The sequence below is a fragment of the Equus quagga genome, chromosome 20 (genome assembly GCF_021613505.1).
Source record: "Equus quagga isolate Etosha38 chromosome 20, UCLA_HA_Equagga_1.0, whole genome shotgun sequence".
In the NCBI taxonomy this organism is placed as follows: Eukaryota; Metazoa; Chordata; class Mammalia; order Perissodactyla; family Equidae; genus Equus; species Equus quagga.
This window is the reverse complement of record NC_060286.1, coordinates 13,042,027-13,062,140: the sequence shown is the minus strand read 5'-3', so window position 1 is coordinate 13,062,140 and position 20,114 is coordinate 13,042,027. Positions and strand designations below refer to the sequence as shown.

General features: G+C 41.9%; 1 protein-coding gene across 1 annotated transcript; it reads right to left on the bottom strand.

Annotated features, from left to right (window-relative positions):
• Positions 1-847: 847 nt before the first annotated feature.
• On the bottom strand, positions 848-10,524 carry LOC124231037 (retinol dehydrogenase 12). The gene is made up of 7 exons (XM_046647676.1): positions 10,306-10,524; positions 8,735-8,853; positions 8,095-8,250; positions 7,292-7,396; positions 6,241-6,450; positions 4,317-4,506; positions 848-1,682 (listed from the first exon to the last, which is right to left on the bottom strand). The coding sequence occupies exons 1-7, from the start codon at positions 10,371-10,373 to the stop codon at positions 1,580-1,582; spliced, it is 951 nt and encodes a 316-aa protein (XP_046503632.1). The 5' UTR covers positions 10,374-10,524; the 3' UTR covers positions 848-1,579.
• Between the last annotated feature and the right edge of the window lie 9,590 nt (positions 10,525-20,114).

Sequence of the window (20,114 nt, the reverse complement as noted above, 5' to 3'; positions counted from 1 at the left end):
TATTAATGTTGTTAGGAGTGATAATGGTATTGTGGGTTTGTAAAAAAACAAAAGTTTTTATTTAGAGGCACACATTACAGTGTTTACAGGTGAATGTATGACGTCTGGAATGTCCCTTAAAATATCCCAGCCCACCCCCAAAAGAGTGTCATGGGGGAAATGAGAAACACTATTGACCAAATGATAACAATATTGAAGCTGGGTGACAGGTAAGTACATGAGGATTCACAGTAGTATTTACTCTACTTTTGTCTGTTTGGAGATTTCCATAATAACAAGGTTCTTTTTTAAAGTCTACTTGCTGTGGAAGGAAAGGGCATTTTTATCACTGGATGCCCTTTGGATGCTTTAGAACTGGAAACAATAGCATGACTTCTTGGGTCAATTGGCTGAAAGATTAGGCACATCTCCCTGCCTCTTCCTGGTGACCTGTTCTTGAGGCAAGAAGAAGGTCACCTGGGGTTTCAGCACAGGAGAGCAGGGAGGCCAGAAAAGAGAAGAGCTAGGATTTTAGGTAGAAGGTTGTTTCAAGGCTTGGTCTTTCTGCATCTTTATATCAAATTAAATGGAGTCTTATACTACGTCTGGATTTAATCTATAGTGGAGCTCAACATCTGTGTAATTTAAGTCACTCCTATCACTTCTTAAATAATAAAATGTGAGAGCTGGGAGAAACTTGAAAAAATATTCAACTGAATCGTCTCATTTTGCACCCAGATGTGACATTGTAAGAAGGTTATGGGTGGGTGGGTAGGATAAGATACTACTCACAAAACTGGGAGGTTGGATTCCCCACTTTGTTCCATCTCTCCTTTGCTACCCTGAGAAAATAAAAAAGGCAGTAAGATGAATGTGTAGTTTTTATTTTCTCTGAAAAGTGAGATAAAGGGAACCCTTTAGAAAAAGAAACCATCTACATGATTGAAAATGAGACGGTCTAAATTTACAGTCATATGTCAATTATATCTCATTAAAGCTAGAAAAAATATTTTTAATTTTTAAAAAGAATTAGAAAAAGAAAATGGGAAGGTCCAGCTTCATGCAGTGACTCCAGAATGCTCAGAGGAAGGAACCAAATTTGGTCAAGGTTAAGCCAAGATTTGCCTGAGTTGGTCCAGACTTCAGCGCAACGACTAGCAATCCAAAGAGGAAAGAGATCCGTCAAGAGCTTGAGTCTATAGTTCCTTAAAATCTGTAACACTGATGCTCTTGTCACCTCAGCTGAGAATGCTGGCTGACATTTCTGGTATTGGTGAGGGAATTAATCCAATTTCCCAGGCTCTTCTGCCAGCCCCATGCCCAGACTGGCATCTTCCCAGTCATCCTGCCCCTAGATGGTGGCCAACTTTTCCAGTCTTGGAGAAGAATGCTTTGTAAGTGTGAATGTCTCATGCCATGAGCCAGCCTCACAAGAGGGTTGGATGTGAAAAGGTTTCCAGAAGGGTCAGGAAGACCAGAGCACGGCAGGATTTGCAACAGCAGCCAGCCAGGAGAACAATCCTTCAGGGTGGGTTCTCCTTGGCTTCCGTTCATTATGGTGTGGATTGTGCCTGATAAAGCCGTGGCTCTTCCGGTAGCTCTACTCCCATTGGATTCCTAGAAGCTCACAGCTGACATTCCACAAGCGCTGAGCTGTTTTGTTATCTCGGGCCCTTGGAGACACCCAGGTCCTCTTGCAGTCACTAGAAGGCAGAGAAAGCATGAACATCCAGGAGTGAAAACTGACAGTCTGGGAAAGTTTATGGCCTCTTTCTCAGAATATATTTCTTTCTTTCTCTCTTTTTTTTTTTTTTTTTTTGAGGCAGATTAGCCCTGAACTAACATCCCCTGCCAATCCTCCTCTTTTTGCCGAGGAAGACTGGCCCTGAGCTAACATCTATGCCCATCTTACTCTACTTTATATGTGGGACTCCTACCACAGCATGACTTGCCAAAGCCATGCATAGGTCCACACCCAGGATTCAAACCAGCAAACCTCGGGCCACCGAAGCGGAACGTGTGAACTTAACCACTGTGTCACTGGGCGTGACCCTCAGAATATATTTATGAATGTGTAAAATATATTGGATGACAAAAACTAATTGTATTGAAATGCAATTTTAAAACATTTTAAAAACAAATTCATGATATAGTAATACATATGCTTCTTTATTAATATACTCTATAACAAGAGCTCGCGCTGGGTCTAATAACCACTGGATTTCAAAGTGGTGGGCAGAAGTGACATTCTGAGATATCTGCAACAATGCAATGTGATAAGAAAATATTGATAGTTTTACTGGTGACAAAGTCACAGGTATCATGACTACTCCTGTGGTTCACTGCCTACATTCACAATCGAAGGAAATGCCAAATTTCAGATGGACGTCAGTGAAATGAAAGATGAAGTTGAAATTACTTTCCCATCTAAGTTCACAGACCCCTTGAATTCTTTCCACAGACCCTCTTGTGCCCCAGGAGCCCCAGACTAAGTAACCCTGCTTTCTCTTGTCTGGGGGGGATCAGAGAACTTGAGTCTAGATGGACAAGGTGCTACAGGCAGAATGCAGTGCTCATGGTGCTTTTCTTCAAAGGATATTTTTTTCTAATTATAAAAGTCCCGTACAACACTTGGAAAATGCAGTACCGATAAAAAAAAAGAAAAGCCTATTATTTAATTACTTTTCCTTACACTCTTGTTTGCTTTATTTGTGTAAAAATAGATATATAGTCTTTCTCGCTTTCTTGTATACAAAACTGAGATCATACTGTATCTAGTTTGGGGAGGATAGCTTTCTCTTGTAAAAAATGTATATTTTAATCATACAAGTAACAAATAAATATTTGATCTTTAAAACTTTTTTAAATAATAAAGAAATACCTAGAGTAAAAGGTTAAAATCCTCCTTTGCACTCCCCCGGCTCCTCCTCAAACCCCCTTGGAAATAACACTCCTTATGGTTTGCTATGTATCCTACCAGACTGTTTTCTATGTATTTACAATGAATAATTTTATAGTTCTATGTAGCAGTTTCTTCTCACAATTTTATATCACCAACATTTTCCTGTGAATTAAATATTATTTGAAAATATTTTATTTAGTGACTGTCTAATATTTTATCACATATTTAAGGCAGTGACGTTAAACATCCAAACTCTTAGGGTAGCATTGTCTAACAGAAATCATGATGCAAACCACAAATGTGAGCCACACATGTAATTTTAAATTTTGTAGTAAAATTTTTAAAGTATCTTTTAAAAAGAAAGAAGAAATGGGTGAAATTGATTTTAGTACTATATTTTGTTTAACTCGATATAGCCAAATCATTTCAGCATGTAATCAATATAAAAAGTTATTAATGAGCTATTTTACATTTCTCTTTTCATACTTTGTCTTCAAAGTCTGGTATACCTTTTACACTTACAGCACATCTCATTTTGGACCAGCCCTAGTTCAAGTGCTCAATAGTCACGTATGGCTAGTGGCAACCATACTGAACAGCACAGCTCTAGAGCCAGGACTACCACTTATAAGCTATATGACCTTGAGCAAGTTACTTAATTATTCTGTGCTTCAGTTTCCTCATCTATCAAGTGGGTATAATACTATTATCTACATCTTAGAGTTGGGATGACTGTATGAATTAATACATGTAAAACACTTAAAGAGTGCCAAACACTTTGTAAGAGCTCAAGAAACATTAGCTATTACCATTTATCCATTCCCCTCTTGTTTGACACTGACATCATTTCCAGTGCTTCACTTAATACGTGGGGCACCAATGAATAGTCTCAAGCAAACTGGGCTGGATCAAGTCATGGAATGGGAAGAAGATTTAATCCTGGGCTTCCATTTATTCTCAAACTCTGATTGCCCATTAAGTTTGTGGTAAGACTACACTGAAATGTCTATTTCTATATTCCAACAGATAGTGCCAACCCTGGCAGCACTGCTAGACAGAGTTTACACTGGGGAGAGGTGACTTTGCCCCAGTACTTTGTGCTAAGTGGTATTAAAGGATTCATGAAAGAAGTAAGCCAAAAGCTTCAAGGAGGAGAAAAAGGATCCAAAGGGTCAGCTAACATTCTTTCAAAGGCATAATCACCAGAAAGCTACAAAGCTCACCTGGAAAACTGGCGCGCAGGTATAAAAAAGCAACTTTTGCCAAGTTTCTAATGTAAGTTCCCCTGGAAAAGAACTGACAGTATTTGGTTTGCAGGCCCAAACCAAACCTGGATTCCACTATCCGGCACAAACTCAGCCACTCGGGGTCCCAGGGCGCCCTATGCCTCACCAGGCACACAGGTGGTGGAGGAACCTGCGTTGCCTGCACGTACCTGAAGTACTTGCCGCTTAGGGGCTCCAGGCCTTCAGCCAGCGCACAGTGCAGGCTGGTCTGTGCCCCTTCCTGCACCGATTTTAAAAAGTAGGAGAAGAGCCGCCAACATAGGCAACATAGGAAGGAGTGCCGGGCCAGCTCAGAGCGGACGATGCCTGGGTGCACAGCATAGGTGGTGACCCCCGTGCCTAGGGCAAAGAGAGCACAGTTAGACCAGGGAAACAGCTCATCTCCTGCAGCAAAATGCACAAGTGAGAAGGGTCTCAGGAAACAGAGCTCCAGGGTTCAGAAGGCATCACTCCTAGCCAGATAGAATCTGACTAGTAAGTCATGGAACTCTTCCAGAAAGATCTATAGCCTTCCAGCTTTCTATGTTCCAAAAGGAGTGCTTGGTTGAAGGTCCTTCTATTTCAATGTCACCTTTACTCTGTGGCTTAAGTCTTAATAATAGAAACAACAGTATATTCTGGTAGTCAGAGTATCAATTACTGAGGGTGATATCTTCGGAATTTCTATGGTAGTGCTTAGGGGAAGAATCTGGTTGGAAGGTAGTAGGCTAGGACCTTGTTTTGAGCTGCATTTGCCAGGGAAGCACATTTTATGAGGTGTAGATTGAGGGGTGTTGATGGAGATAATGGGAGTTAACATGCCCCCAAGACATCCCTGGTGCCTCCACTATTTTTAGTACTCATTATGTGCAAGGTCTGTGCTACATGCTTTCCATGCATTATCTCATTTAGTTCTCAAAGAGGCTTGTGAGGTAGGCAATATTAAGATCCCCATTTATAGCTGAGGAAACTGAGCTCTGATCACAGAGAAGTTAAGTAAATTGCCTAAGATCATACCAAGCAGGCTGCAGGGCCACGGTCTGAACTCTTGACGTAAAGAACATAGACTCCGGAGTGAGGCTGTCTGGATTTGAATCCTGGCTCAGCTAGGAAACTTTCTGGGTAAGGTTTCTTAATATATCTCGGCCTATCTCTTCATTTGCAGAGTGCGGAAGAATAACAGCACCTACCTTATAGGAATGCTGTGTTAAATGAATGAAGGCTTGTACAGTACACGGCACACACAAAACTCAACATAACAATAATATGTCATTATTATTATTTCTCTTAATGATTACCCTATTCTTCTATCTTCTGCATTCTGTACTGTTGTTCCCAAACACTGGCTTATTCGCTGTAGCAAATGGTCCCCCAGATTTGCAGATGTGAAAGCCAGCAGCGCATCAAAAACTCCAGGGGAGCACAGAATCGTAGAATTAAGAGCGGCCCCACCTCATTTTACAGCTGAGAGGATGAAGTCAGGGGAGGTTAAAGGAACACGGCCACATGCACATGCGGCTAGTATGTGGTAGAGCAAGAACTCAGTCCCAGGGGTCTGACATCCAGCCCTCGCTCTGGACTCCACGCAGTGGCAACTCTGTAGCTCAGCTCATCGTGTGAACCTCTGCTAATAGCACACAGAAGAAAGCACCTGGACCTAAAGCAGCGTTCCCACGTTCCGGTCCTGGTTACTTCACTTTCCCATGTTCCGGTCCTGATTACTTCACTTACCATATCTCCTGGGGCCAGTCACTTCTTTGGACTTCAGTTTGGACCCAGAAAATAGTAATAATAATACCTACTTTGTCTGTAGCAAGAGGTTGTTGTGAAAAATCAAATGAGATCATAATTGAGATAAGATGTGACATAAATGTAAGGTAACTTTCTAAGTTCCTAACCCCTGTTTGATTTGAAGCTTGTCAAGGGCAAGAATTGTGTTTTTATTCTGTTTATAACCTCATTCTCCTTCGTGTACAGAGCTACCACTGAAATGTGCATGTTTGACGTTCTGGCTTTAGAATTTCTGTGAATCTGTAATCTGGACTGAAGACCGTGCTTTTGCTATGTTAACCCTGGCCCTTTCTCCAGACTTACCTTGGATCCTCTTGGCCAGCTCGCGAGTGAAAAGCAAATTGGCCAGCTTGCTGTGGCAATAAGCAAAACCCCATCTGTAGGGCTCCTCACCGCGGAAGTTGTGGAAGTGAATCTTGCCAAGGTGGTGGGTCACTGATGACAAGTTCACCACCCGTGCAGGAGCAGACTCCTTCAGCCGCTCCAGGAGCAAGTAGGTGAGAAGGAAGTGGCCTGCGAGGAGAACCAGCAGGGCAGATTGAAGAGCAGAATGGCAGCCCAGGCTCAGGGCGTGGGAGCTGATGAGAGGACTTTGGCATTAGCTCACTATCTTCTGAACGTGAAGAAATTTTGATGCCAAGAGTAATTCAGTGTTAATGGTCTGTCAGTCTGAGATTCCTCAAGGCAAGGGCAGCACTAGATGATAGCTAAGGGAATACAGACTTAATCTGTACTTATTTGTACTTCTGCCCTTGCCCCAGTCAGGAGAAATGCCACCTGCTGGCTTCCAGTCCCCCTCTGGCCATGATCACACAACTATGGGCCCAGGCACACACATATACAGAAGGAAGGCTGGGATAGTTAGGAAAAACATCACTTGCCTAGCATCAGAGGACATGATCCATGATCTCCTCATTAGAGCCATCACCTTGGACTCAGAACCCCAGCCTCTCTCACCTCAAGTCCTCAAGATCTGCCTCCTCCATGGACCAACCCTTGGCTTGCTTAGCCCTCAGTTACAGATCTGACCCCTCCTGCCAAACACAGACTCCTGCACCCCCCACACTGGGCCCTGCTTGGGAAGCCTTGCACTCCCTCGGCCCCATCCAAGAATGACATTATTCTCCCTAGCATCTCCCGAGTTTTGAGGTTTCTTAATGGTATGGGCAGGAGGAGCTCATCTTTTTGTACTGGTCAGGAGAGGGACAGTGAACAAAAAACCATTATGTCCAGTGTATTGGAATTCTGGGCTCTATGAGGACCATTGGAGATTCTCAGCTCTAGTATAGGCTTATTTCCCCACAGAGAACAAGATGGGGTATGCCTCTCTTTTCAATCACTCAAAGACACTTACCCAGGTGGTTGACCCCCAGGTTGATTTCAAAGCCATCAGTTGTCTTGGAATGTGAAAACATCATCACTCCTGCATTGTTGATCAGAATATGGAGCTGCTTTTCCTCTATAGGGCAAAACCAAGGAGAACCTGTAGTTACAAACAAGTCTGCTAGCTGCCTATCATAGTCCTGAGTATTTGCTCCTTGCCTTTGGACCTATCTCAATGATATTCAGTAAGTACTGTCATTGGGTTTATAATTTTAGTTACTGATAGCTCCCTGGACACCATTCATTCAGCAACTGAGCATTGAGTACTGACTCTGGGCCAGGCCCATTCTGCTGGGCACTGGGCACACAGTGGTGCAACAAGACAGACACGGGCACACAGTGGTAAACAAAACAGACATGGTCCCTGTCCCTCATAGATTTCATAGTCCTTGCTAAAAGCTGGTCATTTTCCAAGATACAGAAGAATTTTGGCAGCAGCAAAACCTCATTTAATGCATGTTGCCACAGAAGGTTGATTTTCAGGATGAAAGAAAAGAGTGACATCAGGGCCACACCTTGATGCCAAGGTGCAAGCCCAGACAGGGAGCTGACACCTCCAACATTCCCATTGCTGAAGCGAAAAGACGATAAGGATCCTGCGCAGCTTGTCATCCTGTCATCCTCTTGCTAATTCCCTGCCATGCTGGTTCATGTGGCGGAATCTGTCCATTGGGATTGGTGATGGTTCTGATACAAGAGTCAGAGATGTTCCAGGGTAGAGCAACCACTTTCACATCCAACACTTGCTTGTCTAGCTACCTGCCAGGGTCTCACCTGCCAGAAAGCCCTCAGCAAAGGCTCGGATGGATCTGGTATCGGATAGGTCCAGTTTCCGCACCAGCACCTGGGAGTTCTTTGTATCAGCTCGAATTTCACTGGCAGCAGACTCCCCCTTCAGTACATCTCGGCAGGCAATGTATACTCGGGCTCCTGGGACCAAAACAGAGAGGCAATGTGTTCAGACCCTAGACTGAAAAACAGTATAGTAAGTGAGCTTGGGACTGGTGGCGAGAGCCTCCTCCCAGCCATCCCTAAGCAGTGAGAGGCTATATTGCCACTTCAGGGTTCTCACAGCAGTCTTCTTGCTGCAGCTTACCCCCAGCCTAGGAACCTTGGTTTTTACACCCTGATATTTAATGTTGCTTAGTATCTCCTTTCAGAATCACTGACTTGACCAATATCCTACAGACATCATTGTTTTCCTTATTTTATATAATAGGAAAGGAGCAGGAAGGGAGGAAGGAAGGTTTGTTTAAGGCCACAGAGTAAGTTGTGCCAGAGGTGGACTTGAATCCCAGTTTCCTTGAATTCCTGGCTAGAACCCCCAAGCCCAGGAGGAAAGAGAAGGAAATGCGGGCAGAGCCTCCAGTGAGAAAGGCAGGAGGCGCTGCCCTGTGGACACAGAAGGACTTGCCTCTGCGAGCGAGCTCTCTTGCTGTCTCCTTGCCGATGCCCGTGTTGGCGCCGGTGATCACCACTACCTTCCCGGGAACCTGCACAGTTGTTCTGCAAACCCCACCAGCAAAGAACTTCCTGTAGGCAAGGGAAACAAAAGCATTTACTCACCACCTCCCCAGTCCCTGACTGAGATACATAAAGTCCATTCAGCCTCAAAGAGGGATTTCTTTCAGTTGTTGTCAGGAGGCCTAAAGAAGTTAATCTTCAAGGGACAACATTTTCCCAGTGGGCAAAAGAGCCTCCTGCTCATCAGCTCAGCCTGGACGGTCATGTGCTCAGAAGCTGCAAAGGGTCCTCCGGACAAACAGAACAAATGCTCTTGAGTGAGGGCCAATGGAGAGCTTCCTTGTTAGATAAGAAAGATATCTAGCTCTGTCTCTAGAGATTCCCAGAGGACAGCGACCTCCTCTACCCTGCATTAAAAATATATGGGTGATGAGCGTTACTGGAATCAGTGGTCCTGAGCCCTAGGTCTTCAATAAGCATCAACCAATGAACAGTACCTCCAGGGGTCCCATATACAAATACAGCTCTCGGGCTGCCTCTCCAGCTTTAGAGAGCTAGTATCTTCAGAGGCTTTCTGCCATCCTACTGAGAGTACATTCTAGCCATCAGCACACAGAAAGAAAACCTCCCTTGTTCAGATCTCTGTGCAGAGAGCATCCTTTCACATAAAGTTGACTTGACAAGTTCCAAAAAACAGGATGGGAGGGCAGCAGAACTAATATTTCCTGAGCATCATCTGACTTCCAGGCCCTAGGCTAGCACTTTCCACAGGGAATTTATTTTAATCCTCTCAACCACTCCATTATATCTTTCATATTACAGTGGAGAAAGCAGAGGCTCAAAGACGTTCAAGTCACATGCTAATGGTGGCAAAAATGGAATTTGAACCCAGGTTTCTATGCCAGGACTTAGAACAGCACTCTGTCCCTTATATGTCCATTTAACCTTCTTTATCATCAGCAATTTTAAAATTCTCTATTCAGAACACACATTTCTTTCTGAAATTTTTCATGAAATCCCACAGCAAAAGAGCCATCCCAAAACATTAGTTGAGGGTCTCAAAGGGAAGAGAGTCTGTTTCCTTCCCCCAAATGCCTGGTATTTAACAATGAGTCCCTGGGCAATGACTACCCTTGGTAACCCAGCCCGGACACCTTGACTATGGACAGTAAAGAAAGGGAGACCTTCAGAGAAACCCAAGGGAATAGAGTGACAGAGCAAGGACTCCCACCTAAGTTGTCTGTCAAGCTACCTAACAGAGTCATCCACTCAGCCTTCCACTAGCATCAGAATTCAAACCAGCCCCTCCTCTCCCAGCCCCAGGTGATTCCTTCTCATTTTCCACCATTGTATCCGTAACCACCTCCTTTCTTCCTGGTTTTTTTTGCCCTGACTTTCTCTCCCTTGGCCTCCTTCCCTCTCTCTTCTTTCAGCAGCCAATAATTCATCTACTTACAAGCTCTCTGGCTCCAAATTCAGGGCTTTGTAAAATACGGCACAAGTTCCTGAATTAAGACAAACCTGATGGATGGAGCTGTCACATACAGCAAAGAAAAGACGGAGGTGAGCAGTCCCAAGATAGCCAGCATATTTTCAAATTCTTTAGTTGCTGCTGCTTTAGCAAAAGCAACTTAGACTCCAACTCTGGGTCGGGCTCCTGGTCTGATTCAACTCTTGGCTGCTTCTTGCTGCTTCTTTCTCCTCTAGCTCATCTCTCTCCTGGGAGCTCAGCAACAGCCTGGCTGTAGGTGTAGCCCAGAATCCTATTTAAATCCGAAAGCTGTCAGAGCACAGCCTGCTGGGAGATGTAGTTCTGGGGGAGGAGGATGGAGGAAAGAGGGGAACCTCACACTTACTGGCAAAGAGAACGAGGGGAAATGAAACAACTGCCCCCAACTCTCCCATCCTCAATTATTTCTTATCTAGGAAATGTGTTCTCCCAACCCCCATCACCACCTCTCCTCCTGCAGGATAGAATATTTTAACTTTAGCAAAAGACACCATGATACTTGAAATACATGTGTGATTAAAACAGAGAGACAAGGAAGAGACCCCCAGAAGAATGGTGAGAGAAGCCAGGAGAGTAGTTTCCCTTGGTGGGGAAGGGCTACAGACTGGGAGGGGGCGTGTTGGGAATCCTGGGGTTCTGGTGGTGTTCTGTTCTTTGAGGTGGGTGCTGGTTACACAGGTGTGCTCACTTTGTGAAAATTCATTGAGTCATCCACTTGATTTGTGCATGTTTCAGAGTTTAATGTTACACTTCAATGAAGTTAACACACACATGTACATGCTGAGGAAAGGGTATAGTGTCTCAGTGCATGGGCTCTAGAGTGGACTCTGTGGTTCAAATCCCAGTGTATCTGCTGACAAGCTCCATGGCCCTGGCAAGTTACTAAACCTCTCTGTTAACTCAGTTTCCTCACCTTTACAATGGGTATGGTAAAAATATATACCGACCTGTTTAAAGTATTAAACTAATTAAATAGGTAGAAAACTTGAGACAGAAACTAGCACGTAGTAAACACTGCATAAGAGTTGGCTGTTATGATTAGCTTTATTGATTCCTATCTCCCTTGCTATCCCGCTCACTTTACACAAGGGTTTGGCGTAGAAAAGGGAGAGGTAATGAATGAGGGTGACGTTTCAGTTGAAGGCTATTAAAGATGAGGGAAACACAAGAAAAAAAGCTGGCAGAAACTCTCAGAGCACTCTGGAGGTGTGTGAGGGGATGGGGGGAGGATAAGAGGATTCACAGCCCTTGCTCAATGAATATTTCGCTCCTAAAAAGGATGACAGGCACAGAGTTAGGACAGGACTCTAAGTTTCATGGCCCAGTTCTGCTCTTTCCTATGAAGTTAGAGGAGACTCCAGGAAGACACATGTGATGAAAGAAGACTCCTGTGGCAGGCAGGTGCCCACTCCCTCCATTCATTTAACACATACCTCCTGAGCACTTCTTGGTGCCAGGCATTGTGCCAAGTACTCCAAAGACACTGTTCTCGCCCCTTCAGAATCTCACGGACCTGATGAACAGAACAAGGAGTAATCAGAAAATACCTAAGGGAAATCTCTCTTGACTCCAAAGTTGCCTCCCCCATCTCTTCCTGCTTCTCTAGCTCTGGCTTCAGTCCACTGCAGAGACCTCAGAGGACCAGAAGCTGCAGAGCAGGTCTTGCTGCTGGTGCGCCCCAATGCCTCTCTCCTAGAAGCTGATGTCCACTGGGCCAGCATGGCCCTGCTGATTGGACAGGTCCTTTTCCCCCATTCCTGTTGGCACCGGGTGTGTAGCATCTTATAGATTATCTGTGAAAACACGATCTGTGGCTGTTTTATGATTAGAGTCCTCCCCAGCCCTGATTATATGGCCAGAGATATAGACACAATGCCATACCATGCAAGGGAAAGTACATCTAAGAACCTCAAATCTGGGTACGTTTGTACTAATGTCTCTGGGCTCCCCACCGCTACCGAATCAAATCCAAGATCCCCTGCATTTGTGGAGATGATACTCAACTTATCTAGAGTTTGTCTGGGAGACAGAGAGCCCTAAAGAACACCACTTAGTGCTCTGGAGCAGCAAAGAGAAGATATTAGAAGGAATATAAGGCATCTAGAATTATGGAAATACACAGATAGTTTGCTAAAAACATATGTTAAATATTATAATCCAAAGACCACCATCAGGTGATTGATTAGTCCTACCAAATGTAAAACTATGTTACAGAGCTATAATAATTTAAATAGTGTGGTATAGGCAGGTGAATAGTCAGACAAACCAATAGAATGGAATGGAAAGCCAAAAAATAGACATAAATACATATGGAAATTTAGATATAATAAAACACTATTTCAAATCAGTGCAGGGAATAGGGGAGATGGATTACGTAATAAAGTATTATAACACCCAGGTATCCAGTTGGGAAAAAGTAAGTTTGATTCTTACCTTACTTTTTACACCAAAATTTCAAATTGATAAAAGATACAAATATGAAAAATGGAACCATTAAAGTATTAGGAAGAATGGTTGGACAAATTTTAAAATAATTTTAGAGTGTTAAGACCTTTCTAATAAGATGGGAAACCCAGAAATCAAAAAAAAAAAAAATACAAAAAAAGCTTCATGACAAAAACCACCATACACAAGTCAAGACAAAAGAGAAACTTGGGGGAATTGTTCACAACTATTGTAGACAAGAGTCTGATTTATTTAGTGTATAAAGAACTGTTATAAATCACTAAGAAAAAGAATAAACAATCCAGCTGAAATAACAATTTACAGAAAAGGAAATACAAGTGGCTCTTCAACCTCACTCATAATAAGAGAGATGCAAATTAAAATTGCAGTGGCAGCCACTTTCCACTTCTCAGATTGGCAAAGATCAAAATTATTATAACACTGTCCACTGATGAGAGTGTGAGGAAAGTGACGCACTGCCAGTGGGAAACTTGACAGTTACAGCCTCCAGAGAGAGGTGCAGTAACAGTTAACAAAACAAAGTGTGTACCTTTTGACCTAGACATTCCACTTTACGTATTTATAAGGTTGTCATTGCAGCACTGTGTGTAATAGCAAAAATTTGGAAACCTTCTAAATGTCCAATAATAATAGTACAGGAAAACAATGGAAAATAGTACAGGCATACAGTTGTAAAAAAGAATAAATTTTTTAACATATTGATATGGAGAAATCTTTGCAATATATTAGCTGAAAAACCAAGGAGCAAAACAGAGTTTATAATATGCTACTATTTGGAAGATATGGACATATTTCCATTGTATACTAGTCCAGCCTTAGCAGCAGTTTTGCCTTCCACGGTTTCAGTTACTCACAGTTGACTGCAGTCTGAAAATATTAAATGGGAATTTCCAGAAATAAATAATTTATAAGTTTTAACTTGCTCTCGCTATTCTGAGGAGCACGATGAAATCTTGAACCATCCTGCTTCCTCCTCCCGGGGATGTGAATCGTCACTTTGTCTGGTGTATCCACGCCGTATACCGCTACCCACACCCTCACATTAGTCATTTGGAAGTGGATTCGAAATGACTGTCGTGGTATCACAGTGCTTGTGTTCAAGTAACCTTTATTTTACTTAATCATGACCCCAAAGCACAAGAATAGTGATGCTGTCAATTCGGATATGCCAAAGAGAAGCCGTAAAGAGCTTTCTTTAAGTGAAAAGGTGAAAGTTTTCCACTTAATAAGGAAAGAAAAAAAGTCATATGTTGAGGTTGCTGAGATCTACAGTAAGAAGCTTCTATCCATGAAATTGTGAAGAAGGAAAAAGAACTTCATGCTGGTTTTGCTGTTGCACCTCAAATATGTATGTATAGGAAAAAACACAGTATATATAGAGTTCGGTACTCTCTGTGGTTTCAAGCATCCACTGGGGGTCTGGGAACATGTGCCCCGCAGATAAGGGGGTCTACCGTATTTGCATGGACTGTCTCAGAAAAAACATCAAGAAATGGAGAAAAATGGTTGCTCCTAGAGCAGATGGGGGCCAGGAAGAGGAGGATTCTCACGGAATGTACCCTTTCGTACCTTGTGAACTTATAACCTATGGCTTATTAGAAATTAAATTAAAGTTTTGAGCCAAAGACCCAGGTCACTTTGAAACAACTGACTTGTTTATTTTTGTTACATTAATTATTGCAATATCACAAAGCAAAGCTATTTCTCAAACTGGTATTGAGACATTCTTAAACATGTGCTGCTGCCTAAGCAAAACCATCATCATGACCTACTTCATCGCTGTAATCAACCCCCAGAGGACCACGAACCCATCCGATACCTGCTTTTTAGGGACTTTCATTCTGAGACAGATGTAGATATAGTCATAGAGAGAAGGAGATGGAAACACCGGCGGAACCAGTCCAGGACAGGACCTGAAATTCAGGGATAAAGAAGCACTCATCGCTTGAACACCATTGAGAGGGGCCCTTTTCCTGCTGCTGGTAAATCACAGGTCAGAAGGTAACACCACCCTTGAAAGGCATGCTGTGAAGAGATCACGTGCTATGAAGTAGGGAAGCTGCTCCAGAATTTGACCTTTGGTCCGAATTCGGATGGGGTCGTACTGCACTGGCCAGCTGGTTACCCCTGTCCTTGTTACTCCAGAAAGGAGCCTCCTATGAATCAGAGTGGGAGGAAGAACTACAAACCACTCTTTCTCTCGCTTCCCTGCCCTAGTTTTAAAATCACAGATTCTGGGAGCTAGACAGACAGTAGAAGGTCACAAATCCAGTTTTCCAACCGTAAACCACCCCTCACTTCCCTAAAAAGGCTTATGCTGCGCCACATAGATATTTGCATTTCCAGCCATGAGGTACTTGCTGCCTTCCCGCGTCCCTACCCCAAACTTCACCAAAATGCAAGCACATTTTTTGTATTTGTTTTACCCAATAATAATGATTATTTCTTTTTTTTGGTTTTAAAAGGTGAAATAAACCCATTATCTTTCTCAAAAAGAAAAAGATTCCTGCTAGTACATAACTTGCATTGATTTTCCCCCCGTGGGTCAGTGACCCTTACCTACAGCAGGCACTGTTGACATTTGGGGCCAGATAATTCTTTCCCTAAGGGGCTGTCCTGTGCATTGGAAGATGTTTAGCAACATCCCTGACCTTTAGCCACTGTCAACTTAGGAAAAAAGGCAACTACAAAACAAAATGAGAGTATTTATTTGGGGTCTTAGAATTGCAATTTGGGGAAGAGAGTTTCCAGCAACAGCCAGAAAAGTGTCCCCCAAGGAGTAAAAATTAGGATTTTTTTTTTGGAGGAAGATTAGCCCTGACCTAATGTCTGCTGCCAATCCTCCTCTTTTTTTTTGCTGAGGAAGACTGGCCCTAAACTAACATCTGTGCCCATCTTCCTCTACTTTATATGTGGGACGCCTACCACAGCATGGCTTGACAAGCAGTGCATAGGTCTGCACCCGGGACCCAAACCGGCAAACCCTAGGCCACTGAAGCAGAGCGTGCAAACTTAACCACTGCACCACCGGGCTGGCCCCCAGGATTTTTTATTAGCAAAAAGGAGAGCCCAGAACAATCACCTCAATTGTTTGTTAAGGAGAATAAATTCATATTATAGTTCATTGGCTTACTCCAGGATATCTTGTTGCTATCAGAAAAACTAAGGTTTTGCAGTCCTTGGGAAAGTCTTTTCTCAGCAAATAACTTCCTTTTAGCAAGTCAGTAAGTTCAGTACAATTTCATATTTTTAGCAAGATGGAGTCCAGAGTACAAAATGCAGTCACTGCTGTCAATTCATTTCACATTTCCCCTTTTGCTCATATTTTTTCTGGAAGAAAACAACAGAACAACATTAGTCCCTCCAGGCTGCTGTGATCTGATTACCTGCTCTGGTTCCATCCAGTCCCTCTATGGGCGGTCTTGCGAAAGAGTCAACAGCAATTTCCTCTAAATCTTCTGATCCAAAAAAATCTGTCTCAGTGAAGAGCATCTAACATGGTCATCTGGGCAAAGATAAGCTGCGTAGTTGAGTGAGTTACAGCGGAGGTTGCAGTTTTTAGTAAGCGCTTAACCTTCATAACAATACATACAATTCATATTATTCATAGAACAACAATAATGCAGTTTGTAATACAGTACTTAACCATGACCCTATTCCAGCTAAAGAGATCAAAATAATCCCCAAGTCATAGAATGTCCTATTTCAACCAATAAACTGATATTACTCTATTGTTTTTAGTTCTTATGTTGCCTTGCCAGATTGGTTAACATAAGAACAACATTCTTCTCTCAGTAGGACACAAGTACCTCTTGTCAGGCCCTTGGGATGTCTAGCACCCTTCTATTTTGTAGGACAAATTCTGCCAGGCTATCAGTTTGGGTTTGTTGATTTTGAGATGCTTGAACGGAAGCATTGAAAGTAGTAGCTGTGACAATAGAGAGGTTGCCGATTGCTTTTTCAAGATTCATTACTCTGAACCAAGGGAAAAATTCTCTGGCAAAAGCATGACCAAACCCCTTACTATCTACAACTGGATGATGGGTTGGCAACCATCCAAAATTATAACCATCCTAGCTTCACTGAGGTCTCTTTAACTGATTTGTGAAGAATCCTAAATTTGTTATGTGAGCGTGGAGGGAAGAGCCTTTCGAAGGGCGGCACTGGGGGCAAGAGCAGCAACTCCATGATGCCCTTTCTATTTCATAGGAAGAGTGGAGTAAATATTTGTGCTACATAAGAAGGAATACTCAGGATCTAAGGACGAGGCATAAGTAGGTCCCCTTGCCCAGATTCGTTTATTAGTTTTAAAGGAAGAAAATTTACGGTCAAAAATATAATCATCATTGCAAAGTACATGATAACATGTTTTACTGGAATTGGGCGAGTGATTGAAATATACACATTTCTGTATTCCAGGAAGCAGCAAATGAGTTTTATCCTCCTAAGTCAAATTCTGGCTAAGACATGGGGTGTCTCCAGGGAACAGGTAGGCAAAACTGAGCTCTCAGCATTCTCCGGACTTTTGATCAACTCTCTACTTTGCTCCAGTAAATGGGAGCACATCTGCTTTCCGGTGACCAGTTCCACTATAGATCTCAGTGCCCACCATAAGGATGCATCATGAGAAATTACATTGTAGGCATGTAGACTCCAACAAGGGGTAAATTCATGATCATCTGCGTCATATAAGAGTGTATAGTTACAAACATTCAGTGGAAGGTTACCTAAAGTTTTGCCAGCTCCGGTAATGTTTTTGAAACAAAGGGAAAGGTTTCTGTTCAATGTCCAAATCTGAGTAAGGAGTATTCTCTTATGAGCAGGAAGTACCCAGTGGAATGTGGTAACATTGGGAGCTTGTTTCCCAGCGGGAAGTTTGTAAGTGGCCTCAATAATCCCAAAGGAGGAGGCAGCATTTTGACCAGATAAATTTCTCCGTCCTTGTAAGTATACTGGCCAAGCCACTAAATCAGCTATATCATGAGTATTATTTGCTTCAGCACAGATCCAACAATCAGTGCAGTTTGCAGAATCAGAAAGCTTCCGCAGGGTAGGAACAAAAGGATGTGATATGGCCTGGTAGCAATGAGAGTTACAAGGAAAAATAAAAGGCCAACCTGAGAGCCAAAATTATCCCTAATAGCAAAAGCCATTGTAAGAAGAACTTAAAGAAAGGTGGTTTGACATGTCAACTAAGCAAGAGGTTCAATTCATAAAGCAATGACCAATTTCGTGGTGTTTTACCACCACCTAAGAATTCCTCCTGTGTGCATTAGAGCAAAATCATCAAGATACCTATCGGGACAAATAATAGCCCAAATATTTCAATCCAACAATTCTTCATGTTCAGCCTCTCAAAAGATCTGTGGGATGCTTTCTAGGTTAAGATGCCAAATGTAAACCCATTCTTGGAATTCTTTACTTCGTGTAAAGGGATCCAGAAGAAGGAGTACAAAGATACAAATTACAGACGGGGGTCATGTGCTTTCAGTATGTAGAAGAATAGATAAAAACGTTTTCCCAATAGGATGATTAAGAGAACAGTACAAAGAGGATAAAAAATTGTTTGGTGGGAAATGACATGAAAATATACAGGCCTGGTCCAGAATCTGGGGAAAGCTGTCTGCTTAGCTGTCACCTACTTCACTTCCTGGAAGTCTTACTTTCAGGTCACCAGTTGGTGTGCAGGTTCAGTCAGGATTTGGTGCTTTCTTTACATGTAACACGTGATGATGGTAGAGCTATAAATACCTGGGAAGCTACCACCAGCATGCTCAGCTTTGCAAGTAGTTATATGAAATGGGGGAAGTTCTTTTAAACAAAGATTGCTGCCTGGCTGTAAATCTAAAAAGACAAGGCCACAAAGTATGAGCCTATCAGAGAGTGATTACAGCCTGGCCTTGAGGAGTTATCATTGTGTGTGTACTGCCTGGAAAGGGTGGTTGTTCTTGTATTGGCCTCTCCATCTGGCCACATAGACCCTTCTGTTGCTCAATTTGCTATGGTATAAGAGCAGTGGCTTTGAAACATGTTTGATCACTCTACAGCAAGAAATATAGTGTATATTATGGTCCAGCATATACCTACATATATAAAACCATGTAAGTAACTGAAATAAAAATTTAATAAGCTGACATGAATTTCCTATATATGGCATATATGCATTCTATTTTGCATTTTATGAAATTATTTTCTTTTACTTATATATAATAAATTTATCTACGAATTACAGATAAAATTGAAGATATGTATCATCCATTTATCTATATTGACAAATGTAGATACCATGTACGTTTTCTATTTAAGTAAATGTTAGTCACAATTTATCATTGGTCTATGATGATGGTTTGAAAAATAAGAATTTACAGGAAGTCCGTCCATAGTAGGTGAGAGCTCTCAAGACAGTTCCACTGCGTCTCATCTTTCAAAGGGGTACTTGCTGCTATGCCTGCATTCTCTCATCATCACTGTACAGAGTTTGCACAGAGTTTAATTTATGTTTATTACTCTAAGTGTCTCGTTGGTTCATTTTGTATTCTCAGCTCTTCTTCCAATTTTTTAAACTATTTGTAATCTTACTTTCCAGTGAAAACTAAGAAGCAGGCAATTGTGAATGGTCTATCATATATTAGCATCCTGTAGTAGATTAGCAAGCCCATAAACACATTTCATAATTTCTAGAAGCATATTTCTCCTACAGCAAACTTTTTAATGTGGCACAAAACATGTCTATTGATAGACCCAAATATCATTTGTCTCCCTGTAAAAAAATTAGAAATCCAAAACTAGACAAACTTATGTTTAGCAATCAATGTCTTAGTATACCATCCTATCCAGAAATGATTTAGATCTTCAATGAATATCCACTATTTAGTTCAACTGAGTATAAGCTTTTATCTTATTTACATTTATTTGAACACATATTTTTAACAATTATGTTTGGATTAAACATATATAATTAACCACCATCTTAAGTTATTTTTCTTGTTGACAAATTCTGTAACAGAAATAGCATGAGCTTACTTGACTAGTAAACCGGGTAGAAAAAGTTGTGTGTTTGCATTACATTCAATATTGATAACTCTGAAGACATGCTTGTTTTTATTAAACCAACATGCTTAAACTATCTTTTATTTATCGAAGATTATCTCAGATCAGGTGAACTTGAAAAACATTGGGTTAGTTTCCATATTTCTGAGAGTTTTAGGAATACTTAATTTATACAAATGTTTAATTTTGGCAATACTATCCAGAGGTAGAAAACTTATCATATATGTCTTAAAATATCATATATGTAAATGTTGATGACATTTAAAAATATCATATATATGTCCATATATAGACATACAGATAG

Bases quoted from the DNA above. Each gene is read 5' to 3' on its own strand.
- LOC124231037 (XM_046647676.1), bottom strand. From the start codon at position 10,373: ATGCTGGCTATCTTGGGACTGCTCACCTCCGTCTTTTCTTTGCTGTAT. The intron at 6,451-7,291 runs GTAAGTGTCTTT...TTCTCCTCGCAG, and splicing joins CCTGGGGGTCAACCACCTGG to GCCACTTCCTTCTCACCTAC. The intron at 1,683-4,316 runs GTACGTGCAGGC...TCTGCCTTCTAG, and splicing joins CTAAGCGGCAAGTACTTCAG to TGACTGCAAGAGGACCTGGG.